Source organism: Salmo trutta, chromosome 18, assembly GCF_901001165.1.
Source record: "Salmo trutta chromosome 18, fSalTru1.1, whole genome shotgun sequence".
Lineage (NCBI taxonomy): Eukaryota > Metazoa > Chordata > Actinopteri > Salmoniformes > Salmonidae > Salmo > Salmo trutta.
The window spans coordinates 21,854,827-21,866,377 of record NC_042974.1 but is presented as its reverse complement, the minus strand read 5'-3'; the positions used below and the strand labels follow the sequence as shown (position 1 = coordinate 21,866,377).

Sequence of the window (11,551 nt, the reverse complement as noted above, 5' to 3'; positions counted from 1 at the left end):
TCCATCTCTGCCCCAGTCACAGCCAAGTCAGTGTTGCTCAACCGCCTCCACAGGATTTCACGCTCCAAAACAATCACACGTGACCTTACTCTTCATTCTATATCGAGCTCCACCGGGTGCGCTCGATTTACCTTGCCCAGTGCACCGATTGGCGGACGTCTCTTTCTGGGACTGTTCAATATAAGCTCCGCCTAGGCTAGAGAAAAATCCAACGGACAGTAAATTTAAGGTATTCAAATGCTCAGCTGTTTGAGCTGATTTGAGTCTGAATTTGTGACATGTCTCTCATCAAAATTCGACATTCAATTCAAATACTGTTTTATTGATATACTGGTATTTGAGTAATTACACATTTAGGCTACCAGTTATTATCAACGTTGTTAGGCTGGTTATGAATGTTGAAGGTCGATGATATCAAACTTTCACTTCCCCCTTATGTTTGTATGTTGAAATTGTACTAGTTATGATATTATTTCAGGTGGCACTTACAGCAGGGTTATATGCTCCCTTAGTGAAAAACACAAGTTTGGTGGTGAATGTAATGTATTATTGAATGGAATATTAAACCTAAAAATAAACACCCCATGCCAAGTTAATAAGAGTGCTTACTCAAGACTTTGCATTCTCCTAAAATGTGTCATTTTTTTCCTGGATCTACCATGTGTTGCTTGTCTCAAATAAGACATGATGGAGTCAAGGTGTGAAGTGATGGTGAGGATACAAGGTGAGGTTTAGATTTGCGTAAACCATATAGAACCACTTGATAGCAAGGATGGCAACATATCACAATACTGTAACCTACTGTGAAATCACTCAATTATAGACTATGTCAAAATAAATCATTTTATTTACAACCATGCCAATGTGACTCCAAGTTGTCAACACTGCAACATCCTGCAATGCACAAGCTGTGATAAACAATGCATACTTTTACATTGACCCTTTGAATCGTTATTCTTGATTAGCAGCTGATGCTGATAGTCTCACATCTCATGAGGTTATGCAGCTCACATCCAACATTTCTAAATGCATTCTTAACTTAATAAATCATTCCTTTCTTTAAATAACATTACAAGTGAAATTACAAATGTAAAAATGTTGTAAAACATTCTACCAATTTTAAATCTTACTTGAATCAAAGGTGACGGGATGTAATTGTTGAATGTAACATATCAAGTTCCCTAATAATTATAAATGAAATATAAACATATTATAATGGTGAAATAAGTGCCAAGACCCCAAAATAGGCAATGCACCTACAGGCTGAAACTAATGAAACCCGAAGTAACTCTATCAACCATGTAATTTGTTGGGTGTGTGTTAAATAACTCATATTTTGGGGAAAAATAATTGAGAGGAAGAAAAGGAAGATTCTGCCCTCAAGTGGCTCTTTGTCACCTGAGGCCCAAAAATAAATAGTTTTCTCTGACTGAATCATTAACATTCACTAATATTTATCCCATTTCTTCATATGGAATCTGAGGTAAATATTGTTTCTCGAAGTAGTGGATTAGAACTAAGAGGGAAATATTAGACATCACTAACAATAGCCACTGAAGCCCTTTCTTAGACAGAGAGATGTAGCCTACTCTATACATACCAACAACCAGTGTTCTCTTATTGAATATGTATTGAACAACTTTACAACAACCACGTCACATGGTCCGAAGGCAACAACATAGATGTACTTTTTTTTGTTTTAAATAAGCTATTTTCATAGTATTTTCCTATATGGATGGATAAAGGCCTCTTAGATCGTCTCCATTCTGCATGTGTCCTTAACACACTGAACATGACAATGGTCTTGCAAAAAGACATTGGCACGGCAAAAGGCAACAACAGTGGCTAAACATAATTGAATACATGTTGCACTCAGATACCACCATCACATATGTGGTGAATACCAGACAATACCAACACTGTAAATTAAGCAAACATGCATCTTATAGTTCATATGTGATATCTGCCGTAGAAAGGTGGGAATAGGGAGCATTGGGAGCAGCCTATTTCCACGTCATATTTGATGCCGTTTCTCATCTTTTCACTTAATAAAGCAGTCATTATGAGATCTCCCTGGCCATCTCCACATTCGCTTGGCTGATCGCGCTGGGCTGCTCTCCTTTCTGTGGCGGGCTCTCGCCCTCCATCGAGGATTCACTGACTAGCTCCGATGGCCGCTCATCCAGCATTTCCAGTGCATCCAGTATGGTCTGGACCCTCCGGACTCCGTCACGTCGCGCCTGTCGCACGTCCACACGCCCCTCTGGGTCCACTGAGTCCAATGCCAAAAGCTCTTTGGTCAACAGCTCCTCCAGCAGCAAGTACCTCTTATCGTTCTTCTTCCCATCAAAGCATTTCACCTCTTGCTCCAGTTTCGCCACTCTCGCCACTATCTTTTGTACTTTAACCAAGCCTGGGTGACACTGAGCGGCGGACTCGTTTTCTGCTTTTGTGGGCGGGACATCCTGTGAAGCAGGAGCATCCACTGGCTCCTGAGCTTCTGGTTTCGGGGGCATCTGGACCGTGATGTTTGCTGTCTGTTTCGGCTGCGGTTGCGGCTGTGGCTGTTGTGGAGGTTGTGGTTGTTGTTGGTACTGTTCAGGTTGTTGGTATTTTTCTGGCTTTTGATACTGTTGTGGTTGTTGGTACTGTTCAGATTGTTGGTATTGTTGTGGCTGTTGGTACTGTTGTGGTTGTTGGTGTTGTTGGTATTGTTGTGGCTGCTGTGGCTGTTGTGGTCGTTGTGACATCTGTGGCTGTTGAAGCTGCTGTGTGTCAGCCTCTCTCTGCACTGTTTGGGGATACTGAGAGATCTCCTGCTCCTGCTCCATTCTGTGGGGTGATTCTCTCTGTGGGACATGGTGGTGGTGGTGGACCTGGGGAAGGAAGAAGGAATTATTTGCATGTTGCTATTTATTGTCATGAATCTTGACCTTGACACTGCTCTGCAGTGGTCACTAACTAGCACAGCTACATCATCTGATTTTATGCCTAACCTTAACCACACTGCTAACCTTAACCTTAAATGTTTACGATATAGGCAATTTTGATGTTGCAGCTGGCCTATCTAGCGGAAATCACTCAGTTCTACCTCTTGGGCAAGATTCATGACAATAAATGTCAACCTGCTAATTATTCATCAGGAATAATGTAAAATTTGCTATTCTGGCATTTATGGCTATGTACGTATATTATACTTTTTATATAGATTAATCCTTCTGTCATTGGACTGGCAATAGGTGAAGCGATGATGGAAAAAAGGTACCTGTGGTCTCTCTGTAATGACCTGTGCACTGAGGGGAGACTGGCTCCTCATATGCGGAGGGATATGGATGGCGGCAGTCTCACGGTGGTGGGGAAGCACGCTCGGGGAGGGGGAGGCACGGTCCCGGGAAGAAGGCATGGGCCCATGATGACCGCTCCAGTCCTCTGGTTGTAGGTGGTGGAAGGAGGGCTGGAGCTCTGAGTAAGCCGGAAAGCGCTGGGTGTAGAGAGTGGAGTTGACAGGGGCTTGTTGTGGGTGACCTCCGGCCCTCTCGTGGATCACTGGTATGGTGATGTAACCTGCCTGGAGGCCTGTGCTACTGGGTCGTGGGGGCTGGTGGAGGGGGTGGCCCTAAGGAATGAAAGTCTAGCATGAATCAGAGGAAGTACAATTGTATATTCAATATTACAAGTAGCTCTAGAAGTAGCTAGAGGTTTAGTTTGATTCCGACATCAAACACCTGCATGTAACTACAACTTTCTCTGCAAATCCTCCACACATCAGTCATTGGAGGATAGTAATCTCATTAGCTAAATCAATCTCACCTCAGGTCCTTGTGAGCTAGGCGAACAGGACATGTAGGGCTCAGGGGTAGTGCTCTCGGCGGGACCCTGCAAAGGAGATCTAGGCCTGCAGTGGAGCGTCGGGGTGGGGGAGGGTGTCCGCCCGTCTGCTCGTACATTTTGCAGAGCAGTCGGCTGAATGTACGGGAAACATTGGTGTTGCTGTTGCTGACGGATGTCTCCACCTTCATGGCAGACTGGGATTGGGATGTAACCCTGACGGAGGGTGGGGTGCTTCATGTCTCTCACGAAGGCCTTCTGTATATCCTGAGGACTCGGCTCTGGGGGCACACTGGGGCCATTTTGAGACAGCTGGCTGACCTGAAGAAGAAAAAAAGTCTGAATTAATACATATCCAAGGCATGCAAATAAGTATGTGAGTGAAACCCTAGCCCCAGAGGCAAGCAATTACTGCCAATCTATCATAAAATGTGTTTTCTATGAGGGAATGATGTCCAACATCCCGGAAAGATTTGCTATTTTTTCCAAACTAAGACCATTAGGCTATTAAGATTAAATTGAGATTGACTGAAAAGAGCCATTTGCTAGAGGCTGAAAGAAATATGTCTGCTCTGGAATCTACTCTGGTATCTATAAGCAAAAAGCATTCGGTACATTGTGAAATATCCCCGGGAGATGTCAAAAGTATCACTTCTCTGACCACTTGGAAGAGGAAACTACACTCTTAGGAAAAAAAAGGTGCTATTTAGAACCAAAAAGGGTTCTTCAGCTGTGCCCATAAGAAAACCCTTTGAATAACCCTTTTTGGTTCCAGGAAGAACCATTTTGGACTCCATGTAGAACCCTTTCCACAGAGGGTTCTCTTCTAAATGAAACCCAAAACGGTTCTACCTGGAACCAAAAAGGGTTCTGCTATGGGGACAGCCAAAGAACCCTTTTGGAACCGTTTTTTCTAAGAGTGTAGTTCTTATCCAATTGCAAGTATGTGCCTGTCAGAAGAAGCAAGCCATCACTACATGTGGGTATGTAGGCTCTGCATTTGTTGGTTTGCTAGGCAGTGTTTACTATCATAAAACATAACAAATCATAGTTGTCTCATGTCCTCACATGTATGTTGATCTTAACTCACAGTGGAGACAAAAAAACTCCATGATGCTGTCTTGGTGATCACCAAGACAACCAATTAAGCAGTCAACTGTCAGAGTGAGACATCTGACTGTGACAGCAGGGAACAGTTTCTCTGTGATATCACTACATGACCAGTTTTGGGATTAATCTTAGAAGCGTGCCAGTGGCCATCGAAGGTGAGCATTTGCCCACTGACATCGGTTACGATGGCGAACTGCAGTCAGGTCAACACCCTGGTGAGGACGACGAGCACGCAGATGAGCTTCCCTAAGACGGTTTCTGACAGTTTGTGCAGAAATTCTTCAGTTGTGCAAACCCATAGTTTCATCAGCTGTCCTGGTGACTGGTCTCAGACGATCCCGCAGGTGAAGAAGCCGGAGGTGGAGGTCCTGGGCTGGTGTGGTTACACGTGGTCTGCGGTTGTGAGGCCGGTTGAACGTACTGCCAAATTCTCAAAAACAACGTTGGAGGCATGCCAATTGCACGCTCCCTCAAAACTTGGAGATATCTGTGGCATTGTGTTGTGTGACAAAACTGCACATTTTAGAGTGGTCTTTTCTTGTCCCCAGCACAAAGTGCACCTTTGTAATGATCATGCTGTTTAATCCGCTTCTTGATATGCCACCACTGTCAGGTGGATGGATTATCTTGGCAAAGGAGAAATGCTCACTAACAGGCATGTAAACAAATTTGTGTACAAAAGTTGAGAGAAATACGCTTTTTGTGCGTATGGAACTCTTCTGGGATCTTTTATTTCAGCTCATGAAACATGGGAACAACACTACATCTTCCGTGTATATATTTGTTCAGTATAAGTCCACACAGTTTGATACGACAAAGACAAAAGTTTGTCCACAAGACTGTCGGCCCATTGGACTCACTGTATTGGAACAGTCTCAAGCTGCCATGACTATGTAATAACAAAATTGCTGTATATTGCATGGTAATAACAATTACAATGAAATATGACTTAAGAGTGCTGTGTGGGGTATATTCTACCTTTTCTTTACATCATTCCTTGACTTTTTTTATACAACAAAAGTAGTTATGACACAGCAAATAGCTCTGAACGACCCTTTGCCCTCTGCCATTTTGGCAGGGTCCCTGTTTATTGCCAGCATTGCACCAATTTTATCCCCTGACAGCTGTGTCTTTCCAGCAGATTCTTAGTGACACTAACTTCGGACAGCAGAAAGTGTTGATCTTCCTAATGCAAGACGCCAACTGGCAGCCTAGGGTCTGCTCCTCCAACCCTTCAACATTTAAAGTTGACACATCGTACTTCTGCACAGTTCAATGGTGTAAAACCATATCAACAAATTCAGTGATTTGTTCATTTAATGTAGGCTATTGTAGGTTCCTTGGAGCTGTTATATATGGGTGGGTGATGAACACCTTCAAATCCCTTGTAAGGAAACGTTTTTGTAAGAAAAAGGTGCTATCTAAAAACCTAAATGGATTCGTTGGCTGTCCTGGTAGAAGAACCCTTTGAAGAATCCCTTTTGATTCCAGGTAGATCCCATTTGAGTTCAAGTTGAACCCTACACACAACCTTTTTCTACATGGAACCCAAAAGAATTCTGCCTGGAACCAAAAAAGGGTTATCCTATGTGGGGACAGCCAAATGACCCTTTTGGAACCCCTATTTTCTAAGAGTGTACGAAATATGAACAAATGCAGTCTGGAGTCTGCTTGGCCTAATAGGCTTTAAATAAACATTATGGAAATGGTCAAACGCTCAAAGGCATGGCTTTACATATGACTGCAGTGCGTCATCAACAAACCTGCCAGCTTAGATCATAACACAAGATCATAGCCTTTTATAACAGCCGTTGCTCAGCTTAGTCCATTACACAAGAACATAGCCGTTTATAACAGCTATTGCTATTGTTAGTTAACCCGTTTTAATGCATGTGGGAGAGCGCTGGAGCCTACAATAGACAACATTCCATTGCGTTGGCGTATATTAAGTCTTAGCAGAGGCAATTTGTAGCTCATGTTTTTAAAGTAAATAAAAATGTATAGAAGCATAGCCTACTATAAATAGAATATGCCCACTCTGTCTCCCCTATAATATAAGTCAGTGCGTATCAGAAGCGGTGACCATCATTATTAACCACTGAAGCGCTTGATCGAGGACCGTGCCATATATTAGAGAGATGATGTGTTGTGTCTGCCATGCTGTCAAGCAGACATGACATTTCACTCCAACTTTGAATATATATCACACGAGCCCTCCCACGGTACACATCATGTTACTACACATCCATGAGCCTACCTTTTTGAAATCGTGTCTTGGGTCATTCCAGCTTGTTGTGCGATTAATGTGATCCACAAAAAAATGCCATCCTGTCTGTGGGTCAATTTTTATTTCCCATCCTGGCGGTAGAGGATCGTTATTATTGACCATATCCACCATTGGTGACTGTGTGTTCATGCTGCTCAAACTCCTTGATCCTATATACCGTGACATTTTATTCAGTCAACGGACCCTTTAAAGATTCCGCACGGTGACGTGTGGGAGATGGGGCTGGAAGTTTCTCGAAATAAATAGCACGGTAAATGTCGCGTAAAAGTTGCCAGTGTGTCTCGAGATTCAAAGGGTTCCAGCCTGACAGTGAGGCGACTGGCATTTCAGTCAGGAACCTCAAAGTTCTGTTTGTATGTATCCTTCACACTGTTTCAGCTCAGATGGTGGCTACAGTTACAAATGTATCGTCGGTCAATGTTGATAAAGTAACGTTATAATTGACAATATATATACACTACCGGTCAAACGTTTTAGAACACCTACTCATTCAAGGGTTTTTCTTTACTCTTACTATTTTCTACATTGTAGAATAATAGTAAAGACATCAAAACTATGAAATAACACATATGGAATCATGTAGTAACCAAAAAAAAGTGTTAAACAAATCTAAATATATTTGAGATTTGAGATTCTTCAAAGTAGCCACCCTTTGCCTTGATGACAGCTTTGCACACTCTTGGCATTCTCTCAACCAGTTTCAAGAGGTAGTCACCTGGAATATATTTCAATTAACAAGTGTGCCTTGTTAAAAGTTCATTTGCGGGCCTCCCGTGTGGCGCAGTGGTCTAAGGCAAAGCAAGTAAAAGCCATATCTCAGACTGGCCAATGAAAAGAAAAGATTAAGATGGGCAAAATAACACAGACACTGGACAGAGGAAGATAGATTAATTGTCAATGACACTTTTTTCCTAAGTTTGAGGTGTTTGGATCACAAAGAAGAACCTTAGTTGAGACAGAAAAAATAAAAAGATGCTGGAGGAGTGCTTGACGCCATCTGTCAAGCATGGTGGAAGCAATGTGATGGTCTGGGGGTGATTTGGTGGTGGTAAAGTGGGAGATTTGTACAAGGTAAAAGGGATCTTGAGGAAGGAAGTCAATCACTCCATTTTGCAACTTCATGCCATACCCTGTGGACGGCGCTTAATTGGAGCCAATTTGGGGTCACTTAAAAATGTCCTTGTTTTTGAAAGAAAAGCACATTTTTCGTCCATTAAAATAACATCAAATTGATAAGAAATACAGTGTAGATATTGTTAGTTGTAAATGACTATTGTAGTTGGAAACGGCAGATTTTTTTATGGAATATCTACATAGGCGTACATAGGCCCATTATCAGCAACCATCACTCCTACGTTCCAATCGGACGTTGTGTTAGCTAATCCAAGTTTATCATTTTAAAAGGCTAATTGATCATTAGAAAACCCTTTTTCAATTTTGTTAGCCCAGCTGAGAACTGTTGTTCTGATTTGAGAAGCAATAAAACTGGCCTTCTTTAGACTAGTTGAGTATCTGGAGCATCAGCATTTGTGGGTTTGATTACAGGCTCAAAGGGGCCAGAAACAAAGACATTTCTCCTGAAACTCGCCCTGGTGCACAACTGAGCAAGAAGACAAGTACATTAGAGCGTCTAGTTTGAAAAACAGATGCCTCACAAGTCTCGACTGGCAGCTTCATTAAATAGTACCCGCATAACACTAGTCTCAACGTCAACAGCGAAGAGGTGACTCCGGGATGCTGGCCTTCTAGGCAGAGTTGCAAAGAAAAAGCCATATCTCAGACTGGTCAATAAAAATAAAAGATTAAGATGGGCAAAAAAAACATACACTGGACAGAGGAAAACAAGGACATTTCTAAGTGACCCCAAACTTTTGACCAGTAGTGTATATATATACACACTACCAGTCAAAAGTTTTAGAACATCTACTCATTCAAGGGTTTTTCTTTATTTTGACTATTTTCTACATTGTAGAATAATAGTGAAGACATCAAAACTATGAAATAACACATATGGATCATGTAGTAACCAAAAAAGTGTTAAACAAATCAAAAATATATTTTAGATGCTTCAAAGTAGCCACCCTTCGAATTGATGACAGCTTTGCACACTTTTGGCATTGTCTCAACCAGCTTTACCTGGAATGCTTTTTCAACCGCCTTTAAGGGGTTCTCACATATGCTGAGCACTTGTTGGCTGCTTTTCCTTCACTCTGTGGTCAAACTAATTTTTTATTTTATTTCACCTTTATATAACCAGGTAGGCTAGTTGAGAACAAGTTCTCATTTACAACTGCGACCTGTCCAAGATAAAGCAAAGCAGTGCGTCACAAACAACAACACAGAGTTACACATGGAATAAACAAACATACAGTCAATAATACAATAGAAAAAGTCTATATACAGTGTGTGCAAATGAGGTAGGATAAGGGAGGTAAGGCAATAAATAGGCCATAGTGGCTAAATAATTACAATATAGCAATTAAACACTGGAGTGATAGATGTGTAGAAGATGAACGTGCAAGTAGAGATACTGGGGTGCAAAGGAGCAAAATAAATCAAATAAATAACAGTATAGGGATGAGGTAGTTGGATGGGCTATTTACAGATGGGCTAAGTACAGGTGCAGTGATCTTTGAGCTGCTCTGACAGCTGGTGCTTAAAGTTAGTGAGGGAGATATGAGTCTCCAGCTTCAGTAATTTTTGCAGTTCATTCCAGTCATTGGCAGCAAAGAACTGGAAGGAAAGGCAGCCAAAGGAGGAATCGGCTTTGGGGGTGACCAGTGAAATATTCCTGCTGGAGCGCATGCTGCTATGGTGACCAGTGAGCTGAGATAAGGCGGGGCTTTACCTAGCAAAGACATACAGATGACCTGGAGCCAGTGGGTTTGGCGACGAATATGAAGTGAGGGCCAGCCAACGAGAGCATACAGGTCGCAGTGGTGGGTAGTATATGGGGCTTTGGTGACAAAACGGATGGCACTGTGATAGACTGCATCCAATTTGCTGAGTAGAGTGTTGGAGGCAATTTTGTAAATGACACCGCCGAAGTCAAGGATCGGTAGGATAGTCAGTTTTACGAGGTATGTAATCTAACCAGACACCTAGGTCTTTGTAGTTGTCCACATATTCTAAGTCAGAACCGTCCAGAGTAGTGATGCTGGACGGGCGGGCAGGTGTGGGCAGCGATCGGTTGAAGAGCATGCATTTAGTTTTACTTGCATTTAAGAGCAGTTGGAGGCCACGGAAGGAGAGTTGTATGGCATTGAAGCTCGTCTGGAGGTTAATTAACAGTGCCCAAAGAAGGGCCAGAAGTATGCAGAATGGTGTAGAGGTGGATCAGAGAATAACCAGCAGCAAGAGCGACATCCCAAATCATCTCAATTGGTTTGAGGTCGGGTGATCTTGGAGGCCAGGTCATCGAATGCAGCACTCCATCACTCTCCTTCTTGGTCAAATAGCCCTTACACAGCCTGGAAGTGTGTAGTCCCACTAAGCGCAAACCAGATGGGATGGTGAATCGTTGCAGAATGCTGTGGTAGCCATGCTGGTTAAGTGTGCCTTGAATTCTAAAAAAAATCACTGACAGTGTCACCAGCAAAGCACCGTCACAGCTCCTCCCCCATGCTTTACAGTGGGAACCACACATTAAAAGATCATCTGTTCACCTACTCTGAGTCTCACAAAGACAGCGGTTGGAACCAAAAATCTCAAATTTGGACTCATCAGACCAAATGTCAGATTTCCACCGCAACAAGTCTCTTCTTATTATTGGTGTCCTTTATTAGTGGTTTCTTTGCAGCAATTCCACCATGAAGGCCTGATTCACACAGTCTCTTCTGAACAGTTGATGTTGAGATGTGTCTCTTCCTTTAACTCTGAAGCATTTATTTGGGCTGCAATTTCTGAGGCTGGTAACTCTAATGAACGTATCCTCTGCAGCAGAGGTAACTCTGGGTCTTCCTTTCCTGTGGCGGTCCTCATGAGAGCCAGTTTCATCATAGTGCTTGATGGTTTTTGCGACTGCACTTGAAGAAACTTTCAAAGTTCTTGAAATTATCCATATTGACTGACCTTCATGTCTTAAAGTAATGATGGGCTGTCGTTTCTCTTTGCTTATTTGAGCTGTTCTTGCTTGGATTTGGTCTTTTACCAAATAGGGCTTTCTTCTGTATACCACCCCTACTTTGTCACAACACAACTGATTGGCTCAAAAGCATTAAGAAAGAAAGAAATTCCACAAATTAACTTTTAACAAGGCACACCTGTTCATTGAAATGCATTCCAGGTGACCACCTCATGGGGCTCTCGAGTGGTGCAGTGGTCTAA

At 42.5% G+C, this 11,551-nt stretch overlaps 1 protein-coding gene across 1 annotated transcript; it reads right to left on the bottom strand.

The window, feature by feature from the left end:
* Positions 1–825: 825 nt before the first annotated feature.
* Positions 826–7,521, bottom strand: LOC115153003 (BAG family molecular chaperone regulator 3-like). Its single transcript, XM_029697990.1, has 4 exons — positions 7,196–7,521; positions 3,811–4,149; positions 3,266–3,616; positions 826–2,876 (listed from the first exon to the last, which is right to left on the bottom strand). The coding sequence occupies exons 1-4, from the start codon at positions 7,388–7,390 to the stop codon at positions 2,061–2,063; spliced, it is 1,701 nt and encodes a 566-aa protein (XP_029553850.1). The 5' UTR covers positions 7,391–7,521; the 3' UTR covers positions 826–2,060.
* Positions 7,522–11,551: the final 4,030 nt, after the last annotated feature.

Bases quoted from the DNA above. Each gene is read 5' to 3' on its own strand.
- LOC115153003 (XM_029697990.1), bottom strand. From the start codon at position 7,390: ATGTCACGGTATATAGGATCAAGGAGTTTGAGCAGCATGAACACACAG. The intron at 4,150-7,195 runs GTAGGCTCATGG...TTTCTTCTTCAG, and splicing joins CAAGACACGATTTCAAAAAG to GTCAGCCAGCTGTCTCAAAA. The intron at 2,877-3,265 runs GTACCTTTTTTC...TTCCTTCCCCAG, and splicing joins TCATTACAGAGAGACCACAG to GTCCACCACCACCACCATGT.